Source organism: Miscanthus floridulus, chromosome 3, assembly GCF_019320115.1.
Source record: "Miscanthus floridulus cultivar M001 chromosome 3, ASM1932011v1, whole genome shotgun sequence".
NCBI classification, from domain to species: Eukaryota; Viridiplantae; Streptophyta; class Magnoliopsida; order Poales; family Poaceae; genus Miscanthus; species Miscanthus floridulus.
Window position 1 is genome coordinate 74,752,632 of NC_089582.1, and position 22,413 is coordinate 74,775,044.

Here is a 22,413-nt window from a genome sequence, read left to right on the forward strand (position 1 = left end):
ATGCTTGCATGTTTCGTAGTTGTCTCGCTCCTGTGTGGGAGGACCCTGCTGTAAAAATCCTTGTTAGATCTCATTGCTCCTTCTTTTACAGATGATCTAGTGCAGCGCTAATTGCTATCTATCTTGGCTTTGGAACCTTTTCCTCACAGATCATGTCATTGCTTTATCAACTCAATCCCTAGTCAGTGCATTGGCTCTGGCCCTCGAATCTCGTTTATTTTGCCTCCAACTCTTTCAAGTCTCTGGATGTTTATCAGTCTTGATCTCATGTTGCTGCTCGACAAGACCAAATCTCATGTTAATCTTTACCTGGTAATCACCATGGTGGACACAATGCGTTTATGGAAATTAAGCAAGAGTCTCCTGCTTAGTTGCTTTCGGCAATTAGGCTATGTTCTTTTGCGCTGTGTTTTGATCTTCTGATTGCCTACTTGTTGAGTCCTAACCTTGTGACTACCTTTATTTGCTATCCCTCCTTTGAATAGTGCTTGTTCTTATGACCCAATCTGTGCAACTTGAAAATTCACTTTGGGTGTGTGATCAATAATGGTGTTATGAGTAGCAACTATGGTGCTGTGACGGAACCTAGGGCCTCCTTGTGGCCGGTCGGCACATGGTTATGCTGCTGGGTGCGTGCCGGTATTGAGGTTTCTAGTCATGATCCATTACAGAACTGCACCGATGTGTTATTTTCACATGAGCTCTTCCTTGGTTATCTCTCTATATCTAATTGGAAGATCCTTATATTAGACCAAAAGTAGTAGAGCTCCCTTCTGAAGTCGTCCAAAGGATAACCTTCGAAGAACAGGTCACTGACAGGAACATAAATAGACTACAAGAGATGGTAGACAAGTGACGTTACTTGACGATCCCTATAATAACATCAGTTATCTAGTGAACAACGTATGTCATTTCCATTGGATCAAAAAGGTGCACCACACTTAAAGTTGGACAAGTTGTTAGTCGGATAAGAATCAAATGTCACATTATGATTATGACCTGGCTATCCAAGTCTTGATCATTATGTGCATGCTGATCGCATAGTCAAGATCAACCATCTCTAGTGTGACCCCTTGTCTGCTGACTTCGATGGTGACCATCTATTATGCATCAATCACAACTATTGTTGGCAAGAGTGAAGATTTAGAACTTTTAGTGTTGAGAGACAACTGATTAGTTACTAGTAAGAAGCTTACCTCTAGCTAGGTGACAACTTTTTGCTAATTATGAAGGCTATGTCTCGCAGAGCAATGTTAATCAATGAAATAGCAAGCCATTTAGCAATGCAACTACTGCTTTGTTTTCCAAAATCTGTGCTATCAAGTCAATTCCATCTTGGACAATCACACAGATAGTACAAGACGTTGTATTGGCTATGTAAGGAGCTAGCGAAAGCACGTCCCTAGTTTTAGTCAGCATCTTTGTGCCCCTAGGTACCACTAACACATATGTCCGGACTCTATTGGACAAAGTGCCAAAGGATATATAGGAATGGTTCCTTATCTCTGTAGGACAGTCCCTCCATGTAGAGTATGCTTTGTGTCCCGAAAACATAGCCACAAGTCCAATGCTTGTGCGTCGTCAAGTTGGTGTCTAAATCAAACGATTTAAGTTGTTTCCTGAGAACCACATATGGAAAACCTTAGTCTACATCCTCAGAGAAAAGAGTTGCTGCTGCTGCTGCTGCTATACAAAGAGATCGAGAGTATAGAACACACACCACAATGTGCGAAGCAAAGAAAGTGAAGAACGAGAAATCTGTCCAGATTTTAGGGTACAAAACCAAACATCTTCAAGCCAACGATTAGTGACTCAAACATGGTTGGAATGGCCTCAAACTTTGGTGACCTCATTCCTCACTTAGGACATGTCGATTCCTTAAGTTTGTTTGAGGATTGGTTGAGTGAAACATCGGATTTGAGAGATGTTTTGTCAATTCGGTACGCTATAATTACAGAATAGAGCAGTTTTGGTAGCCGCATTGTTTGGATAGTCAAACAGTATCCGTTTGAGCTGAATTTTGGTGAGCAGTTAGGGGACTCATGGATCTATATTCCTACAAAAATTCATGCACAATGGAGCACTAGTTTGTGAAATATGAATAGAAAACTGAAGAGTACAGAATCTGTAATTTCTTTGTGACTGTGATCATCCTTCGCATTCGAAAGTTGTGTTTGCAATTGATGCCAAGGTATGTAACATGGTCAGTAGTTGTTGCTAGATAATCCTTTAGATACCCTAAAGAAGACTCCTTGGACCCCTTTGTACCTTGTTCTTGGCCTCTTCTATCAACAATGTTCGAGCAATCGAGGTGTTCTACGAGTCAATTTGTACCCTTGCAAATCGGAAGCAATTTGAAAGGTGTCAAACAACAGATTTCAAATTGTGATTTGGAGATATTGACTGACATTAGAAATAAAGCCCCAATGTCAAAAGTAGTTCCACAAAGATAGTTTTGATATAGTGCAAGTCAACTCAACGTACTGAGCCACTGCACCATGAAGGAGAATCATACTCAAAATGCATGGTAGTGAACTATTTCCCTAGTTTGAGGAAATACTTGCAACTTTTATTGTACTCTAGGCCTCACTATCCATCATCCTTGGCAATGTTTTCCAATGCGGACTTGTCCTTTGGTGCCTTCCATGTGTTTTTACCCAAGAGGTTGCATCATATTTAACCTAGATTCCTATTGCCACTTAGATTCTAAGGTTTCCTTAGCTAATGAGCATCAAAATTGCTGGGTAGTCAGAGTCAGCTATCACATTCATCTTCACTCAATAGACTCAGATAATACAGTGTTGTTATCAGAGAAAGAGCATTGCACACATGGAACATTATGTAGCTTTCCATTAGTTGACATCTGAGTGATTGCACCGCTACAGCCAGCTTGGATATTGGTTAGCTAGCTTCTCATACCCTCAAAGGATGTTTACCCCGTCTACAATCACATCCTTTATGGAAAGTTGTGCTCAAGCCACTTTAGTAGAGAACTGCTTTTCAAACCTTCTGAACAAATATAGCCCCGTTGCGAGGAATATCCATCAATAGACTACGGTCTAGTGCAAAGTCCATAAGGTCTATGCTATGTCCACTAGGGAAGTAGATGTTACAAGTAGTTAGTCTATGCTTGAATCACTCTTCGTACATTGAGGACGAAGTACGTAGGACAGTGCTATCTTGGATTCCTCCCAATGTAACAATACTTTATGGAAGCCAATGAACGAAATCCTTTTGACAAAAATTTACTACAAAGAACAAGTATAGAAAGTTATCTCGATCAATTTGGTCCCTCTGATGCTTGAATGCTATGTAGCCTAAAGCTATCGCTGATATTGGAAACTGGTAACATGTCTCTCTTCCATAAAAGTCTTTCGTCCTGAATCTCGGGACACGATTCCTTTAAGGGGGAGGGCTATAACACCCTAGGTGTTTGTCACTAGTTAAGCAATGGGTTTAAACTCAACCATGGCATGTTAAGTGGTGATGGAGATGTTAGGTCAAACATATGAAAATGAGTTACCACTTAAACTTGGACCATGCACCATTGCTTACATGCTGCCCTTTCTAAAAAGTAATGCTGCATATACTTGTTTCATGTGTCTCACATCAATATCCATCTATATTGATCTATGGAAAAGTTTCATGAAGTTTGGAATCAAGAAGTCACATGAAATGACAAGTTATGTCCTTGCCTGAATTGTTTTACAAAGTGAATGGAATTCTAGATCATCAACACAACCTTGAAAACCTTGCCCAAATGACTCTAATTGAACTCTACAACAAAAGTCATGAAGGGTTCGTGTTGAGCGGAGGACAAGAAAATACCTCAATCGGTCTAAAACACGGATTTAAGCTTTACCGTGATGCTACTTTGACCTATGTTGACAAATCACTTACAGTGCTTGCATGGAGTTGCACCTTAAATAAAAGTTGAAGTTTGAGTAGAGTAGAACAAACTTTGTTTTTAGGACCAAGAGCCAGATAAACTTGGAACTAAGGTGAATCGAGGCTCAAACATTGAATCAGCAGCTGTTTTTAGTACCTAGAATTTTTCTTAAGTCTCGAATCCATTGTCATCGCCATTGGCATTCCATGTTCTCCAAATTTTGTTAAGAAACTCGATTTGGTCCAAAGATAAAAGTTGGAGTGTACATGATGGCCAAGAGCATGTATAAAGATGGCACTCAATTGAGTTCATTTTGACTATCAATTTTTGGAAGTTGTTAATCGCCGTTAATGCATTGACAATGCTGTCTTGGAGTGTCATTAACCACTAATATGCTACCCTAATGGCTATGACCCCTTAATTAAGTTTGTAGAGCATCAAAAGAAGAATAATTTTGCTTCAAGGCCCATAGCCTAGTTCAGAGCAGAGCTGGCCCAAAAACAGACTCCAATGCGGGCATAGTGACGCTCACCACATGTTCGAGTTTATGGCGTCGTGGCAGCCATGCACCATAGTACGCCCACCTCCATTGCCACGCGCCGCCCCGCATCCCTACGCCCTCCTAAAGTGAACATCGTGCTTCCCTCTCTCCCTTACTCGCTCTGCCGCTCCCTCCCTCACTCTCCAGCGCCTGCGCGCACGTGCTGGAGCACGACCACCATGGCCGGCTGGCCGAGCTTGTTGCCATGCCACGTCTCCACCGCCCCAAGCTTCCTCGTGTCCCTCCGCATGCACCACCAGCTCCATCGCCCTCTCCTTTGCCTTGCGAGCCCCTCCTCAGCCCTTCTTCACCGCCGTAGCGCGCTGCCACCGGTGCCGTGGCCGCCGCGGACGCCTGTGCGCGCGGCCAGGGCAACCTGGCCCACCTCCAGTCAAACTGAGCGGTCCCACGCAGGTGCGCAGGCCCGTGGGTGCTCCCCCGCAACTTATCCGTCGTCGGCGAGCACCATGGTGGCCGAAACCACTAACTCCGGCGAGGTGCTCTGCTTCCAGCCAGGTGAAGAAGGCGAAGGACCGTGTACATGAATTAGAAGAAGATGGAGGGTCTAAGTGCGAAGCCGTGACTCAGTTGAATAGTGCCAGAAAGGATCTTTTTGTTCATGTTTAATTTCTGAAAACTGCAGGGTCCCTGATGTAAGATTTATATTTTTTTTCTTTTGATTTTGGCAGATTTGGATGATCATCTTTGAAAATTTGTAGTAATTAGTAGAAAAGTCGTAAAATAGTAAATGATGACTTTTTGGAATCCTTGTGAAGTTATCTATGCATTACATCTATAATATAGCATGCTTTAGTTCAAATATTGTGCTGTAAAAATAGATTTATGCAGTTTGGTTTTTTATACTAGTTGTGTCTTGTCCTTTTCATAAATGCAGTTGTTTTGCTCAAATAATTGTGAAGTTTTTGTGGAGGGATACTAAGGTTATTCTTGATATATGATAAAAATTTCAGTATTTTAGGCTTGATAGTTTAAGATCTATAAAAATAACAAATTACCTGTATTGCCTTGCCCCTATTCTAAATAGGTCTGTATCATTGAATTAATTGTCTCAGTTAAGTATTGAATCATGACTTGATGAAAAAATACATGAGTTGTAGTACTTTTATTAAGCTTTTCAAAAAGCTAAATATAATGATTTTTTGTTAAGTAGATCTTGAGTTATATTTGCTTAAATCTCTGTGGCTGTTTCTGCCCAAACCCAGATAGGATTGCCTTGTTGGTATTGTGGGACCTTCTTAATAGTAGAATTAGCTTTAGGTATTTATAACAAAGTTGTTTAGAATTTGTTAACCTTTCGAAAAAGTCCAGAACCACATTTATTGGACATGTATAACTTTAGTTATATCTGTTTAAAGTGGCATGTCAGTTTCTGTCCATGTTTTAGATAGAGATGCATTCATTGGATTAATTGACCTTATTATCTATAGAATCATCTTAATATTATAACAAGAAAGTTTTAGGTAACTTCATAATATTTTCAAAAAGTTATGATTCATGATTGTTGGTGGTCTACAACTCCAGTTATGCTTCTCTGAATTTCCTATTAGTTTTCTGTACCACTGTTGTTGGGCTGCATTGTAGTTTTGATTGTGCAATCATTTTTGTGGTGTAAATGATGTTTTCTGTGGTTGTAGTGAATACCAAAGTTGTAGATAATTTCATAATATTGCTTGTGTTCAAATTTCATGGACATAGGCCTGGTAATTTAGGAGCTATAGATTTTGTAAATTCATTGTTCAGATTTTGCATGCTCTCCAGTAGAGATCTAAATGATTGTCTTGTTTGACTTAGCTACGCTTTGAATCATGTCTTAGAGATAATAGAACAAGTGTAGTGCCTTTCATGAGCTTTCCAAATTGTTAAAGATCATCCCTTTTGGTGTTGTAGAGCTCCAGTTATAAGCTTGCGAAGTTGCATGGCAGAATCTGTCCAAGTCTGGACAGAGGTGCACAATTGTGCTTGATTGACCTTGTTAATGGTAGAATCACCTTGTGGTGATAATAAACATGTTTTATATAATTTAATAATATTTATAGAAAGTTAAGGTTCATGCTTGTTTGATAGTCTGTAACTCTAGTTTTACATTTTTGAAAGTACTACTACTTTTCTGTCCTAGTTCTGGGAAGATCTAAAACATTGGCTTGGTTGACCTGGTTAGCTTTGGAATGAGATTTTGGTGATAATAACAATGTTGTAGGCAATTTCATTAGCTTTCCAGAAAGTCTAGGGTCACCCATATTGGATGCTTATATCTCTAGTTATGGATAAAACAAGTGACTTATTGTGCTGCTGTCTAGATTTCTATACATGTGCTAGGTGATTACCTTAGCTTGCTCTTGTTTTGGCTAAACATGTTGGTTAGTTCTTGATTAATGCATGTGTGCAATGTCTAAACTTAAGTTCACTTGTGCTATGCCTAATATGTTTACTATCCCTTTATAATAGGTTGTGTGATGTTTAGTTAAATAACTCTAGGTGCCTACGTCTTGCATGGTCTGATGTTTGCCTTGAATGCTATTATGTGATGCATCTCATATTACCATTCTTCATATTCATGCACTTGCATCTTGCATCTCATCTAGGTATGCTAGATGAACCACGTGAAGGATGGGATGTTGGAGCCGAACCCGAAGATGGAAGGACCCCTAGAGTACATGCCTGAATAGGAGATGCTCATCAAGCGAGTGTCGTCTAACAAACACTAACCTAGTGTTGGATTCTAGGGCAAGCCCCAGAGCATTCTAAGTCTCCCATATTTTTACAAATATCTTGAGTATCTTTTATTATTGATGATGCATTAAGTATAGAAATTGGTTGGAACCAATTGTTGCATTATATCCTTACCTTGTCCAGATAAAATCTTGTGAATCCTAATTAAGTGTAGGATCGAATGATGCTTAGCTATGCATAGACCGGTAGAAGTTGGGTGATTTCCTATCACCTATGAGATGTAGGATGAGCTCTGGTCACGGTTGGCTATATTTGCTATCAGTGGGAAAAGAACCATGTGTTAATAATGAATGGAGACCTGGACATGATGACGGTAGTGCAGCAACAAGGCATGGAGGTCTTGGGTGTGAATCTATCCCTCTCTGTGTTGTTTAAGGACTAATATGCTATACTGTCCTCATGTCATGTTGAACGCAGCCTAACACTTAGCTAGGCCGGATAAGTCAGTTCTAACATGCGAAGCCTAGTAGCTTCGACTCAGGCTAGGGATCACGAGCAGTTGGTTGCAATCTGGATGGCAGTAATGATGTGCGGAGAGCCACTGGTGTAAGCCCAAGGGTGGGTTAAGTCACCGAGCACTCATGGCAGAGTGGTTCTATGATTTTGCGGCACTGATCGTACCCAGCGACTCCTGAATTGTACCAAAGATGACTTGTTTGTGACCCTGACGGGGGAAGCAGAGTTTGTGTTAGGAATACCCCTCCAGCTAGATAGGAATCGATTCGAAATCGCCTGTCTCTCTAGGATAGTGAGAACTTGACTGAGCAGCGGCAACGTAGATTCACTAAATTTAAAGATATGGTTAAATGATGATGATGATAATGAGCCATGAAATATCTGATATGGTTATTATTGTTTGCAACTTAATCAAGTGATTGATTAGTACTAGGTGCTCATATAGATGGTAGGAAATGGCTAAAAGTCACTGCTAGTATAGGTTAATAATGCTAATGATTACTCAAGCTTTTATGCAAAGAGGTTGTCCAGCAAGATCCACTGATAAAGCCTTGCATAATCCTTGGTGTCACTTTATTTCTGGTTTATGACGGATAAGTTTATATGAGTGAAAGTATGTGTGTGTCAACTGTGTTAGCGGACTACTGGGTTTATATGAGTGAAAGTATATGTGTGTCAATGTGTTAGCGGGGACAGCCGTACTTGATCTTGTATAAATTGGGCGGTTCTATTACATGAACCATGGGGCACAATCATATCTGTTGGTTCTCAATATACCTGAGCACCACACCCAGTGTATACTGAAAACTACCCAAGTCTACTCAGGACTCTGACCCTATGGATCAACAAGCAAGGTAGACCAAGGGGTCGATCGGAATTTCACTAACCTTTAGAATAAATCAAACGTATGGCTAACCGATTCCTAGGTCATAATTTAAAGAATAACTAATTGAGCATAGAGATCCATATGCTAAACTAATAACACATAAACTTAGCTCTAAATCATAAGCATAACAACGATATATTGAGAACAAGGCCATATGGAAGCTCGTGATAATTTCTCATACCAAAACACTTCGAGTAGTCCAAGCTCTCCAAATAAGCTCTAGCCTAGCACCAAAATACTACAAAGTGCAAAATACAAGAGTAGAGAGGGAGATAGGCTCAAATGTGGTGTGTGTGAGTGGGGGAGCCTCTCTCTCTACTTATACTAGTCCCTAATGTCAGTTTTGCAGGGAATATTCTAGGATCCCGCACCCTATCGCCTTGGAGAATTGATGAGGGAGCGCCACGTGCAGCTGGAGGCAGGGCGATGCGGCTAGGTGCTGACCCCTAGGAGCGCCTCCAATCCACCACCTTCTGCATGGTGGTTGGTAGGTGGGCCCTTGATGTGATCCTCAAGGATTGGGCTTTAAATTCTATTGGTAGCCTCTGGTTTGTGGGCCCTCTTTCCCTTGTGCTCATGTTGGATGGCGATACGATGTGTTTCTTTTATACTTCGAGCACATTTTTGGTATTATTTCAACATATGTCCTACACTTATTCTCCAATACATGTGGAAATATGTTAATATAAATAAAATATGTGAGTAAGGCATGCTAGCTCTCTATTTTTATCTTATTTGGTAGTTGGATTTGGCCTATAAGGACAGCCAACAAGATCCCCCAAGCCAATGCAAATTTAGTGATCGACATAGGTCAACTATCTAATGTGTCATTCAATTTAATTCAATCAAAACTATAGGATACATAGTGACTGTAGGATAATTTGGTGTTCGTGCAACAATCAAGAATCAGAAGCCGCCTCCAAAATCAAGAAGCACTCTAAAACAAAGAAGGATGATTTCTAGTCATAATTTAACCACATGAACTAAGGTAGCTACACAAAAAGGGTTGTTACTTACCAACCTTAGAACATCCTTCAAAAACTAACAGCCTTCAGTAGCATGACGGTCGCCAAAAATGGTGGGGGAGCTATGACTGAGTTAACCGACTGAAGAAGAAGAGGAGAGAAATGGGGTTTTCATTACTCTTATAGCCATTTACCACCGCTGGGTTAACTGGACAGCCGATGGTGATACCCAATTTTACCACCAGATACCAGCCTATGGTGTTCAATGTCTAAACAAACTGGCGGTAAAAAATTCTTATCACCGCCAGCATGACTGGCGGGAAGACATCTCAAATTATTGTGATTTCTTCCATTGGATCATAAGACCAACTGACGGTGCTAGATTCTTTCACCGTTGGATGGAACGGTGGTGCATCCATCCATCTTCAAGCCACCAATGAAAACTTCTTACCTATGCTAGTTTCTTAGCACGTCATGCATCAGATGAATGGCCGGTGGTGATAAACATTCTACTACCAGTTCAGCGTATGATATGCTGGTGAAGTCTAGCAATTTGTTCACTGCCAGATCATACGGTGAGATGGCGGTGAAAACTTTTATCACCGCTGGTTAATCGACCAAAAGGGGCCCCTCATGTGTCGGCATGAAATTTTGTCCTATGCTGAGGGCACAAGAGCAAGCCGGAAGGGTTCGCTCGATGGAGCTAGAGATCCGCCTAGCTTCAACATTGGGATTATCGATCCTATGCACTCCTCCCAAGATGTGCCAGTCAATTTGACCCTGCAATTGATAAGGAGAGAAAGCTAATCAATCATTTAAGGTGGAACATACTGGTGTTGCCAGACAGTCCCAAATGTGCGGCTCTGAGAGCCAATGTGGAAGGAAATCGACTAAATAGTCGATTCCAGCATACTCATAAGAATAAATCAATTAAAGCTCATGGGGTTGTGGTAGGAAGATCGATTATCATTCAAGATTATTAGTCAATGGTAATAGGATGTCAACAATAATTAGTTTATGCTAAGCCAATGACTGCAAGTAACCGAATCCATTTTTATATAAAAGAAGCAGCTCATCATCATTTAACCATTTAATAGAGATAAATCTAATGAACATATTAGATCTCATCTAATGTTATGACTAGTGGGGCATGAGACAGAATCATGTAGGCCGTAGAAACAGCGATAAACTTGATGACCCTAACTTATTACTAATATCAGTGGGCCATGAGGCAGAATCATGCAGGCCGTAATACAATAATAAGATCACAGGGACTAACACATCTTTCAACCTATCTTTACTTCAACGGTCTCATGATAGTGAACTGCATATGTGAAAGCACTCGGTATCAGCTAAAACAACCGATTTAGGCATAGCACACAGTTAAGTTCATGCCCTGTCAGGAACAGATCTACCAAATAACTGATCCTCACTCCATGGTGCTAATAGTGGGGTGTGAGGCAGAATCACACAGGCCATGATAACGGGCCATGGAATGGTTCTCGTTAGCTAATAGATCTATTCAAGATTAGACACGCCTTAACTGCACACTATGCACGATCAAGATTGATGTAAAATAGCCGATAAAACATAACTCATCGTTTAAGATGTAGATTAGATTAGTTTAGATTAATAAATGATGGGTTACATAGTATATAAGGTTCGATCTAGATCAATCCCAATCGGACGAAGTGATATTGTTATAATTAAATAAATGATGGAAGCAATAAGCAATATTGATAACTTAATAAATCTATCTGAAGGAACGCCACCCTTAGATAGAGCCGATAACTTGACCTTAATCTAGTTCGAGCAGTGGAGGTCGACCGGATCGATACAACCATACTTGAACTAAACAAGAGTCAATAGCTATCTTATACCAGAGTCACAGTGGAGCTCAACCGGATCGATGTAGCCATACGAATAGAAGTATATGCCATGACGGTACTTACAGACAAGCCAGAGGTCGACCGGACCGATGCAGCCCTGCTCGCTGAAGAACTCATCGAGATCTACTCTAATCCTACTCCTAAGGGGTGGCCGGAGCCACAAAAAGTAAGTAACTTGTATTTGATTGATTGTGTGTCCTTTACAATAGCCGGGGTCCAATATTTATACCTAGAGCCTAAACAAGAATCCTACTCGAAGCATGACTCATTACAATCTTCGGCATAGAAGAAAACATTCCTAATATAAGATAACTTGGACCCTAATCTTTCCCTTTTTGTAGAGTCCGATATGTAATTTCCTGGCACAACTATAGCTCATCATCGCTATCTGCTGACATCATCCAAAGATATCCTGATTCCAGAGTCGTATGTGAATCAGCTGATATCGATCCGTATGCAATAGATTCCTTGATCGACATAATTTTGGAAGCTTCGAGTACCCACATTTTTCTATCCAAATTTTGGTGTAAACACATGCCCCCAATTTTGGGATAAAAGTGATTTTATTCCAAAATTCCTATTTATCTATTTACCACGCCACAACCGTTTTGCTCCGAGATATATGCGTGGCTCCTGACTTCTCGGGCCGAGTCTTATATAATGTCCCAATAGTATCTTTTCTGACTCACTCGGCTTGTTTGCTTTCCCCTTCTTTCTCGAGCAAATCTCAACAGCCGACGTCGCCATCGCCAAAGCTTCAACCCTAGCAAATCTTCCGCCCTGTCAAGCTCTTATTCAAGCGGTCTTCCTTAGATTCACATCTAGTCTCGGTGGTAATGGTGACCAGCGTCCACATCCCCGAGGTATGCTCTCAAACTCCCATTCTCAAAATGTCAGGTTGCTATCCTATATTTCCTTTGTCCTCAAATTTATTTTATCCGATTTCTAGGAAATGAGGAATGAAATCTTGATTCCATCAGCTATTACTTCCAATGTCTATTTTCTTGGGCCTATGACTGATCCTGATCCATCTAATTTTATCCATCAAGAAACCAACCAAATCCCCTTCATACAGTCTGTAGTGGATTTGTCCTCCTCGACTATCAAAACTCCCTTTAGAAACTAGCCTAAAATGCCCAAGGGGTGGAAAGATTGGTTTCGTAGGGTATCCGAGAAAAAAGGCTAGAGATTGGGAGGTGTATGATTTGAAGTCAATGTTTGGCACTCTCGTTGTCTAGGATAGAGAGGAATGACTCACTCCTAATTTTCAGTATCTTATTTCTGGTCCAATGCCCTGAACGCTTTTGTTTTTGGTCATGGCCCGATGACCATTACCCTGGCCGATGTTAATATGTTGACCAGGCCTTAGAATAACTAGACCAATGCAGCCTTGCGAATACTTGAGTGCTGGTTCCAAGAAATTAGCCAAAATATCAGATTGCACAGGATGGGCAAGTTATATTCTGAACCATATTGGAGATGAATCAACTATCAATGAATGGGAATATGTGGCCTTTCTAATATGTGGTTGGAGAGATTCATCTTCTGTGGGTCATCCTATGGTCCAACTTACAATCATAAGCTTATGGCAGAGCATTTGGTAGTAGGCAAGGATATCCCTCTTGGAAAGTATCTGCTAGGGGCTGCTTATCATCTGATGCACTAGGTAGCTGCCCAATTGCTCAAGAACTGAACCAGTGCATACCATCAGTGGCCCTTGGTGGTTGATACAATTGTGGCTCAACCTATACATGCACAAGACTATAAGGCCTGATCTCAGAAGTCTAAGTTTCCCTTCTTCCAACTTTGATGAGGAATATAGAGGCGAAGAAGGAAGAATCCAGTCAGTGTATGAGTTATGGGGAGGCTACATCGGCCATAACAATTGATATCGATATTGGCCATCTCTTCAAAAAGTTTTACAGAGGGTTTGATACAGGCATCCTGACTTAGCTACCATATAACAAGGATGAGAACAATGAGCTGATCTTCCCATTCAAATTCTAATTTGAATCAGGCTATTCGGACAAGGCAGTGGCTGCAATCTTTAATTCCTTCATCAAGCCCTACATCCTTCCTAGTCGAATTTTGCCATGGTGGTGGCAAAATGGCCATAGGCTCCTTCCTTCTAGGCAATCTTTCCAACTTATGAGTTCTATCATCCGTCCTTTGTAGCTCACCAGTTTAGTTTTGGTCAACTTCTCCCTCAATTGTTCTTCAAAAATATACTAAAGCCAAGAGAAGATATCAGTGAGATAATGGAAGCTTCCTAGAGTCTTCCAATTAGGATCATATCTTCCTTCCCTTTGCTTGCATGACTGGATTAGAGTCCACCCTTTGTGCATAGCTATGGATGGGGAATTCGCTTCTAACAATGAGGTAACCTTTCATCTCTTTTTAAGAATATTATTTGATGAGTCCTCTTGCCAACTGTTCTAACCAACTTTTTTAGGATGTTGAATTTGATCCCCCAAGCTTGGATAGGAAGGGGCATCCTATAGACTATCAACCACCATGCCCAGTTTCAAGAATAGGATCAGCCGCACCTTCACTGAAGAAGTTGATGAAAACTCATGTTGCCTCCACCATAATGACATATCAATCCTCAAAGCGCAAGGCAGCTCAAGGGACAACCTAGAAAACCACTACTAGGAAGAAACTCCATAGAATGAGACCATCAGCTACTCAGGTAAAGAATTTATCTCCTTCTCAAAAATGTTATTCAATTATTGATCCTATTTCTTCACAACTATCGAGCATTGCGTCCCAACCTGCTCTAGGTGCAGGACTGCTATCCCAGGTGTTTGACTCAGCACCAACTGAGCCCCCATCAGTTGATCCTCAAAAGGAGCTAATTTTAGTTGAAATAACTGATGCTTCCATAACAGCAGAAAATGTGAGTTTTATCCTTGATGCTTGTCAGAATATTTTCTTTAACTTTTTGATCTACTCAGCTTCCATTCTTCATCTGGCTTCTTACCATGCTAGATACTTCCTAAGGAAACACCCATGCAAGAGCAGGAGCCTGACAGTCCACTTAATGATCCTATCGGTGTCGAAGGTGATCCTATTGATTCCCCTAGCTCAGCATGGAACTGATGGTAAGGAAGTTATACTGTCCCTTTTATTCTTCTGCAATAATTATGAACTAAAATTTGACATTGCAGATACCAATGTTGAAAGCTCAAAGCTGATTCAACCAGATGCTATTGATGCATCATCAGTTGTTCCTTCTTTATCAGATAGAGGCTACTGTAGAGAAAGTACTTGTATCCTCTTTGCCATCCATTTGTTATAAACTGATTTAAACCTCCTAATCAAGATTTCCTTATACACAGGCACTCAATCTTCCAGCCCTGAGTTACTCTTTCAATCTTGAGGAGTATCTTGATGAGGATGAAATCAGATCGTCATCCACCTCTTCCAAGGAAACCTTGCTAGAAGAGACCAAAAATCAGCTAAGAGATGTTCTGCCAATGTTTGAAAAGAATACAGCCGATTTGGTCCAAGACGTTGATCCAATACATAGAGTTTCCTTGGCCATTAAGGGTAATCCATCCCTAGTTCTCTCTAGAGTCTTGTCCCCTTTATCTATCTTTGAAGATCAAGTCCTAAAGGTGAAACAGGCTCAGAGGAATCTATTTGATCATGAAATTTTATTGGCCAAGGGGAATTCTAATAGGCAGGAGGCTAGAGAGCTATCACAGTCGATTGATCACTTGAAGAACTCCTCCCTCAGTATTGACCTAGAATTGTCTCAACTAGAAGCCAGGCATGTAGAACTTGAGAAGGAGCTAGGAAACATGAAGGCTACCATTGATCGTCATAAGTCCACCCTGGCTCAAATACCTGATGCCATTCAACAAAAGAAATAGGAACTACTAGCCAAGGTCAGAGAAGGCAGAGCCATCTGAAGTAGCCTCGAGAGCATTCCTAGATCAGTCAAAGAAGATAAACAATAGATCACAGAAGCTGATGCTATTCGGCTAGAAGTGTTGAAAGTGATCCAGGATATTCTAGACTTGTAATTCATGTATCAACATATGTTTTGTGTAGAACTAATGACAACCATACTTTCCATTGTCTCACTGTGTTTTTCTTTGTTTCGGCTAAAGAGTCGATTTGAAAATAGCTAATTCCAGACTCCCAATCTTAATCCCATTTAGGTCTAAAAACATGACCTTTATTAAGAGAGCCCCTTGGTCTTGTCTTTAGTCACCCCATGCCCTATTCCCTTCGGTATTAGTGAAGTGGCGCTTCGCCTTCTATTAATTGTGGTTGCCTTTTGCACGTCTCGAGGCGTCTACCACTTCGCTCCATGGCTTCAAATACTAGCCGAGGGCTCCATCCTTGAACACATCTGCACTCACAACTGCTCCTGTTCCTTGGCACTTCTTCGCCCTCACAAAACTCTGTAGCAGCCTTCCTCCCTTCTTGTAGATCCAATCAACTTCATGGCCGGCGAGGACAACCGCGGCAAGCGTGCGGCCAAGGAGGTCCTAGAGGAGAATATGTCAGGTGAACCAGTGCCTCTGACACATGAGGTGAGATCGACATCTTCTGCTTGTGATGACAAAATGTTCTAATTTGTCTATAGATTCGTTTTGAATGACAGTCTTCGTCCTCTTCAGTAGAGCCGATGAGCCCTCTGACGCTGCATCTTCTACGCCAGGCCTCGTCAGTCAGATTCTTCCGACTCCTACAACGGCTGACGATGCTCGACGTTTCCTTCATGAGTGGAGGGTGGCTCAGAACCGCTATGCTGAGGTGACTTAGGAAAATGGCCAACTCAAGATCTGCCTTGGGGTCTCTTAGGCTACCCTTCATGCGGCCGAGGAGGAGGCCAGTGCCAGTTCAAGTGCGGCTGGCCAAGTCTGACGTCACTGGTGGTAGGTAAGATGAGTTCCATGAATGCTTCTATTCTGATTTCCACTATCTTTATATTGATAGTTCTTCTATTTTCTATGATCATTAGCCCTAATAGTGCAGTTGGAGTCTCTCCAACTGGCAGCGAACGCTGACCATGTATGCCGTTAATGCTCAGGGGCTCCCTCATCAATGCCTGCCTCCATGACATCCTAGCCCATGTCTAGGAGATTGCCCTTCATGGAGTCCAGTCATGGTGTGTCGGTGGCGCTGACCAATGGTGCAAGTCTAGACAGGGTACGAGCTCCATGCCATGGAGACTGGCTTCCCTGATGAGCGACGGCCCTGAGGAACATGAGGACCTACTCAAAGAATTTGTTGTTGCAGCGGAGGCCATTGTGGACATCACATCTGCTCAGGATGTGGTGAACAAGGTCTTTGATTAGTTTGTATTTAGGGTGAATCAATGAACAAAGTCTCTTACTCTTCCATGAATGTATCCCAATGCAATGCCCTTGTGTATGACTGTCTTTGTTTTTATTTTTTGCTCTAGAGGCAATACATATTGTATCGGCTTTCATGTCTTCGAAGATCTTTATTTTTTTAACTAGAGGCAATACCTTTCGGTACCAGCTATTAGAGCTGATGACTAAATGAATCAGGCTATCAAGTGTTGATCAAATGCCATGATAACATCCCTTTAAATATTTGTCATCGATCGCTATTGGTAGGTTGCACCAGAACTTTTTAGACCAAAGGTTAAACGATTGATCGATCTAGGCCAAGCACCTCATTAAGCGAAACAAAACTTCCTTTAATAGATTTATCAACTTCTGAATTGCACTTATGATTTGACTTAGTGTTCACATACGTCGGCCTAAGCCTATTTCCTAGGACTAATGCTTATCCTTCCTTAATCCAATGGCCGACATAAAGCCGTGACCTTTACTAAAACAAACTCTCAAAGCCGATTGCTTGGATCGGCTGTTGGCTTTCATTGCTGATTTTAATGAAGCCTCCTTCCCATAACTTGCCAAAAAAAGCATTTGAAGTCTCCTAGTTCCCAAAAGACTGGATTAGCTATTGCGATACTCACAGACTCATCAGTGTGAACCAGCTTCGACATCATCTCCATGCCATTAAATCAAACACTGATGCATGGTCGATGGTACACAACAATTCGCTATGAATCCAAACACGACCAAGGAGCAAATTGTATGACCCTTTTCCATTGATGACGAAGAATGTGGTGAGTAGAGTCTTACTCCTGATTGTTAATTCGACGTTCACTGCCCCCTGGGTCTTAGATGCATTACCCCCAAAGTCCTTAAGCATCATATTAGTCTCAATCAGATCTCCTAGTCCCTTGCCAAGCTTATGAAAAGTGGTGTAAGGCATGAGATTGATAGAAGCACCTTCGTCCACCAACATCTTGTTCATCGGCTTCTCATCAACCAAACCTTTTACATATAAAGCCTTTAAGCGCCGATGCTTGACTAGTTTATCAAATATAGCCTACTATATAACCATCAGCTTAGGTAACTATCTTTTCATACTCTAATTCATCAAAACCCGAACAAACTTCTTGATCTACTGAAGCTCTGAACTCTGATGGTAATAGAAAAGCCATTTGAATATTAGCCGATGGTTGTCTTCTATCAGGCTATCTACTTAGCATGCCATACTTGAGGTGTGCCGGATGCCTGAGCATGTTCCAACTCTCTATTCCTTAGGCGTTGCAGCCTTCTCTTCTAGCTTCTTAGTCAAACCTCTTGGACACCATTGGCCTTCCTGCCAAACATATTTTCTCTCATTGCCTTCTTCTTCATAACCAGCCCAGTCTTGATCAATAACTCTTTTTCTAAGCCGATTATGAAACACTTCTATTTTTTAAGCGTCAATCCATGTTATTATGATGATATGCATCTTGAGCATGGATAGACTGGCGGTTGGCTTGAGATTTCTTAAACTCCCAATACTGATCACTGCACCCTGGACAGCTATTCCTGGTAGGCAACTTCAAACCTTCATTCTAGCAATGTCTGAAGAAAGGATAATTTTAATGCAATTCAGCTTGCTTTCTTTCATACCTCTCTTTTTCCTGTTGTGAAAGGACCTAGGATGTTGCCTAGAGGGGGGTGAATAGGCATTTTTAAAAATTAACACCTTTAAATGTGGAAACAATTAGTAAAGGGAGTTTCCAAAATGGAAACTCCAAATAAAGAGTAGTACCACCCCTCACAAGTTAGCCACAAAGTATACAAGGTATAAAGAATATATCTAGAAGCTACAACCCTGCAACACAAAGTTAGAACAGAGAATGAATATATTCAGCATAGGCAGGAAATACCAGACGTGTTTGGTAGGTATACCAGACGTGTTCGGTATGCATGTGTTCTACAGAATAGCCTGGCACAGTGGTCAATATCGGACATGTCCGTTATGAATACCAGACGTGTTCGGTATACACAATTTCTACAGAACAGCCCCAAACTTGCTCCTTTTGATTTCTATCTTCAATCCAAACTGCAGGTACCTACTAGAGATGACAAGAAACACAGATAACCTGCACAATAGCTGGAGCAACACAAATATCAAATGAAATGCGAATTGAGACATGATATTTGTTTTACCAAAGTTCGAACTTATTCGAGTCCTACTCTTCATTGAGGGGGCTGCAGGCGACCCAGTGAAGGTCAGCCCTAGAGGATACCATGAAGGATCACTCTAGCCGGAGTCTTTTCCAACTCCTTTTCCTCCTTCCACTAGTTGATTCTGAAGGTGGCAGAATCGACCGTTACAAACTTTCTGAGGCAACCACAATCTCTCAGGTGCTCTCCGGCGAGGCCTAGCCATCTAGGACCGAAGAGTCCAAGAGTAATAAATGCGAATCACAAGATTGACAATATTCACAAGTGCTCAAGTGGTTGGATTGCTCTCTTTTTGAATTTCACTCAACCCATAATTTGATTTGGCAAATTTGATCAATCACTCACTAAGAGAGGGTTGGGAGAGTTGGCAAGGCTAAAAAATGTGTGTGTGTGTATCAGCAGAATCATCAGCAGCCTCCAAAGGTGGAGGTTTGGGGGTATTTATAACCCCCTTTGAAAAACTAGCCATTTTATAGCCGTTGCCATACCGAACACGTCCAGTATGACTTACACTGCGCCAACGGTAACTAAGTTACAGTGATGTAGTGAGGCATCGAAACTCCCAATGAATGCTAGGACTTCCGACCATCAGAACTCCCGACTATCGTCGAAACTCCTGACCCTCAGCATATTTGAAAACCATGTAACTGAGTTAAAGTATGTGAGGTGTCAGAACTCCTGACTCATGCCAGAACTTCTGATTATCGGAACTCCTGACTTACATCGGAACTCCCGACTCTCAAGGCATTTGAAAACTAGCCGTTGGCCTATGGTCATCCATACTGGACACGTCTAGTATGACAACTACAGTGAACTCTCCAAGTCAGTTAAAGCGCAAGACGTCAGAACTCCCAACCATTGTCGGAACTCCCAACCGTCGAAACTCCCAACGAACCAACCCGAGAACAACAATTTTACCATTGCTAGGCAAATACTGGACACGTCCGGTATGAATACTGGACACGTCCGGTATGAATACCGGACACATCTAGTATTGTCAGACCAGTAAGAAATCAGTTAGCTCTTTTGTCTCTCAAATACTCAAAACTCACATGGGTTGGCTTAAGCACTTATGAAACATTATCTATCAACATGATGCATCCCTCTTAATAGTATGGCATACCTATCAAACTCAAGATTAAAGGATAAACGAATTTATACCTGCTTGAGTTGACCTCTTTTGAATTAATGTCATCTGTTTCAATCTTCATCAAATAAGGGTGCCAACATGTTGATATTGATCTTTACACTTGAGCATAGCCATCTTGAGTATGTGACTTGATTCCATTCATCAAATATGAATAACTCCAAAAGTATCAAGTCACTTCCATCAAACACTCCAATAGTGATTTGATCCTCCACATAAACATGACCATCATAGCTTGATTAGTACCTCAACTAAATGCAAGTACTTCCTTCTTCACCCTAGCTAGGTTCTTCGGCCATCAAGCCATCGCTTGCCCTTCACCCCTGCTTAGTACCTCGAAGCCTTTCCTTGCTATCTTCACCATCTCAAGCCATTAAGTCACATCTTGTGTTGAATCATCCATTCATGTATTGTTATCTTTTTCATTTCAATTTAGCAAGCTTCAAATATGAGACCATTCCATATGCAATCCCTCATGTCTCATTAATTAATTCTTATGAGCTTGCTTTCACATAGTACATAGAAATCCCACAATAAATAAGCCTTTGCATGAATTCCATTTGTATTGTTGTCTTGTGCTTGAACTAGATTGTTTATACAACAACACATCATTTTGGCTTTCATTAAGTTCCTGTGAGATAACCTATTACCTGTCCATACTTAGCAAATGGGTTAGTCCTTTAATCATGTTGTCATTCAATCATCCAAAACCCACTAAAGGGCTAGATGCACTTTCAATCTCCCCCTTTTTAGTGATTGATGATAGCTTGATTAAAGCTTACAAAAGAATATAAACATTTAAACTTTTGGGTTCAATGATTTATGAGAGGCTCCCCCTTAATATGTGCTTATGATTAGAATTCACAAAATGACCTCAAATGTCAATTGCACATACTAACACATATAGGAGACTCCCCCTAAATCATTGTATCCATGGGGTGCATGTGTGTGTGACAAAGTGAAACCGTGATGCATATGACAAGATATATCACACAAGAATAAATATAAAGGCATCACATCAAATATTTTCATTCTAGCATGCATAGTCCTTATGAAAATAAATATAACATATGTATGTCACACATAGCACTCATTATAAATTTTCTCAAGTCCACAAGCCACTAATATATAAATAAAGATCATGTCTCAAGAGATACATAGATAAAGCATAAGTAAGTCTAATCTCTCACATGGTACAATCTATCTCAAATCCAAGATACATCAATGAAGCTCAAAAACAAAAAAACTACAGCCTACTAGTACATATCTACAGGTACAAAGATAAGCAAATGAAACTATCCTGAAGCTTTAATCAGTCTCTCTCCCCTCTTTGTCATCTATCACCACAAAGGTCCAACAATGACATACTAAGGACAAAGGGGCTGCAAGCTGTCACTCAAAACTGAAGATCACTCATCATCATCTTCATCTCTACCACCATCCTCATCATCTGAGCATGTAGCACCGACTGGATGAGAACCACCCAGTAGTAGACGGCTCATAGAAACTACCCATGAGGTCACTCCACTAGTCTAAAGCATACTCAGTCTACAGCACTGGGACATGGCTGAGTGAGTAGGCACCCGAGCTTGTAGTGGTAAAGTGTTAGGGTGCACTAGAGCCTAGTTGTTGTGCTACTGTCACTGAAGGAACTCAACAAACTCTACATCGTACCTACCCTGATGCTGCTCCTCAGTCTTAGGCTCACTAGTTGCCTCATCTAATAATGGAGACCTAGGAGGATCAAGCTCAAGTCTAGAAGCAATCTGCTTCAAAGTCTGAGTATCCTTCCTCCTAGCCTCCCTCTCCTTACTGCTGACCGGTCCAAATGTCCTTGCACATCCCAAAGATAGCACTGAACATCTTGTGAATAGGAGACAGAGGACTGTGGCGACGAGAAGAAGAATGTGAATGAGCATGTGGTAGAGGAGAAGCTCGTCCTGCTACTGCACCACCTACAAGTGCATCTGCCTCTAGGTGCTACCGCTCCTCCTCCTAGTCCTGCTGGAGGTACCCCAACCTTAGGCAAGTCTGCAACAATCTTCAGGGGCCTTATGTACCTAGTCATACTCAAAGGTATGCCTTATGACCTGCTCAATCATATGCATGATGTAGGGAGCAAAACCACAACCCTTAAGGGTCCTTTCTCCCACACTCCTGATCTATGTCAAAATAAAGTCAAAAACACTGAATGGCTGAGCATCAGGTGCCATCCTATGGAGCAGGTTCATGGAATAATCTGCAATGTTGCCCATGTCTCCACCCTTGTAGTCAGTAGTCTTCCTGAACATCCTATCTAGGTGTCTATAAGTAGGGTGAAGACCTAGAACCTTCCCCACTAATCCTCTCTCACCCCCTAGGTGGGTACATGT

At 41.4% G+C, this 22,413-nt stretch overlaps 1 protein-coding gene across 1 annotated transcript in view; it reads left to right on the top strand.

Moving 5' to 3' along the window:
- Nucleotides 1-22,413, top strand: part of LOC136543896 (uncharacterized) — a 150,784-nt gene that overhangs the window by 104,611 nt on the left and 23,760 nt on the right. The window contains exons 2-6 of the mRNA XM_066536221.1: nucleotides 14,158-14,273; nucleotides 14,366-14,438; nucleotides 14,545-14,640; nucleotides 15,818-15,895; nucleotides 15,993-16,144. Of these exons, the coding sequence (XP_066392318.1) occupies nucleotides 14,158-14,273; nucleotides 14,366-14,438; nucleotides 14,545-14,640; nucleotides 15,818-15,895; nucleotides 15,993-16,144 (515 nt within the window). The remainder of the gene's footprint in view (nucleotides 1-14,157; nucleotides 14,274-14,365; nucleotides 14,439-14,544; nucleotides 14,641-15,817; nucleotides 15,896-15,992; nucleotides 16,145-22,413) is intronic.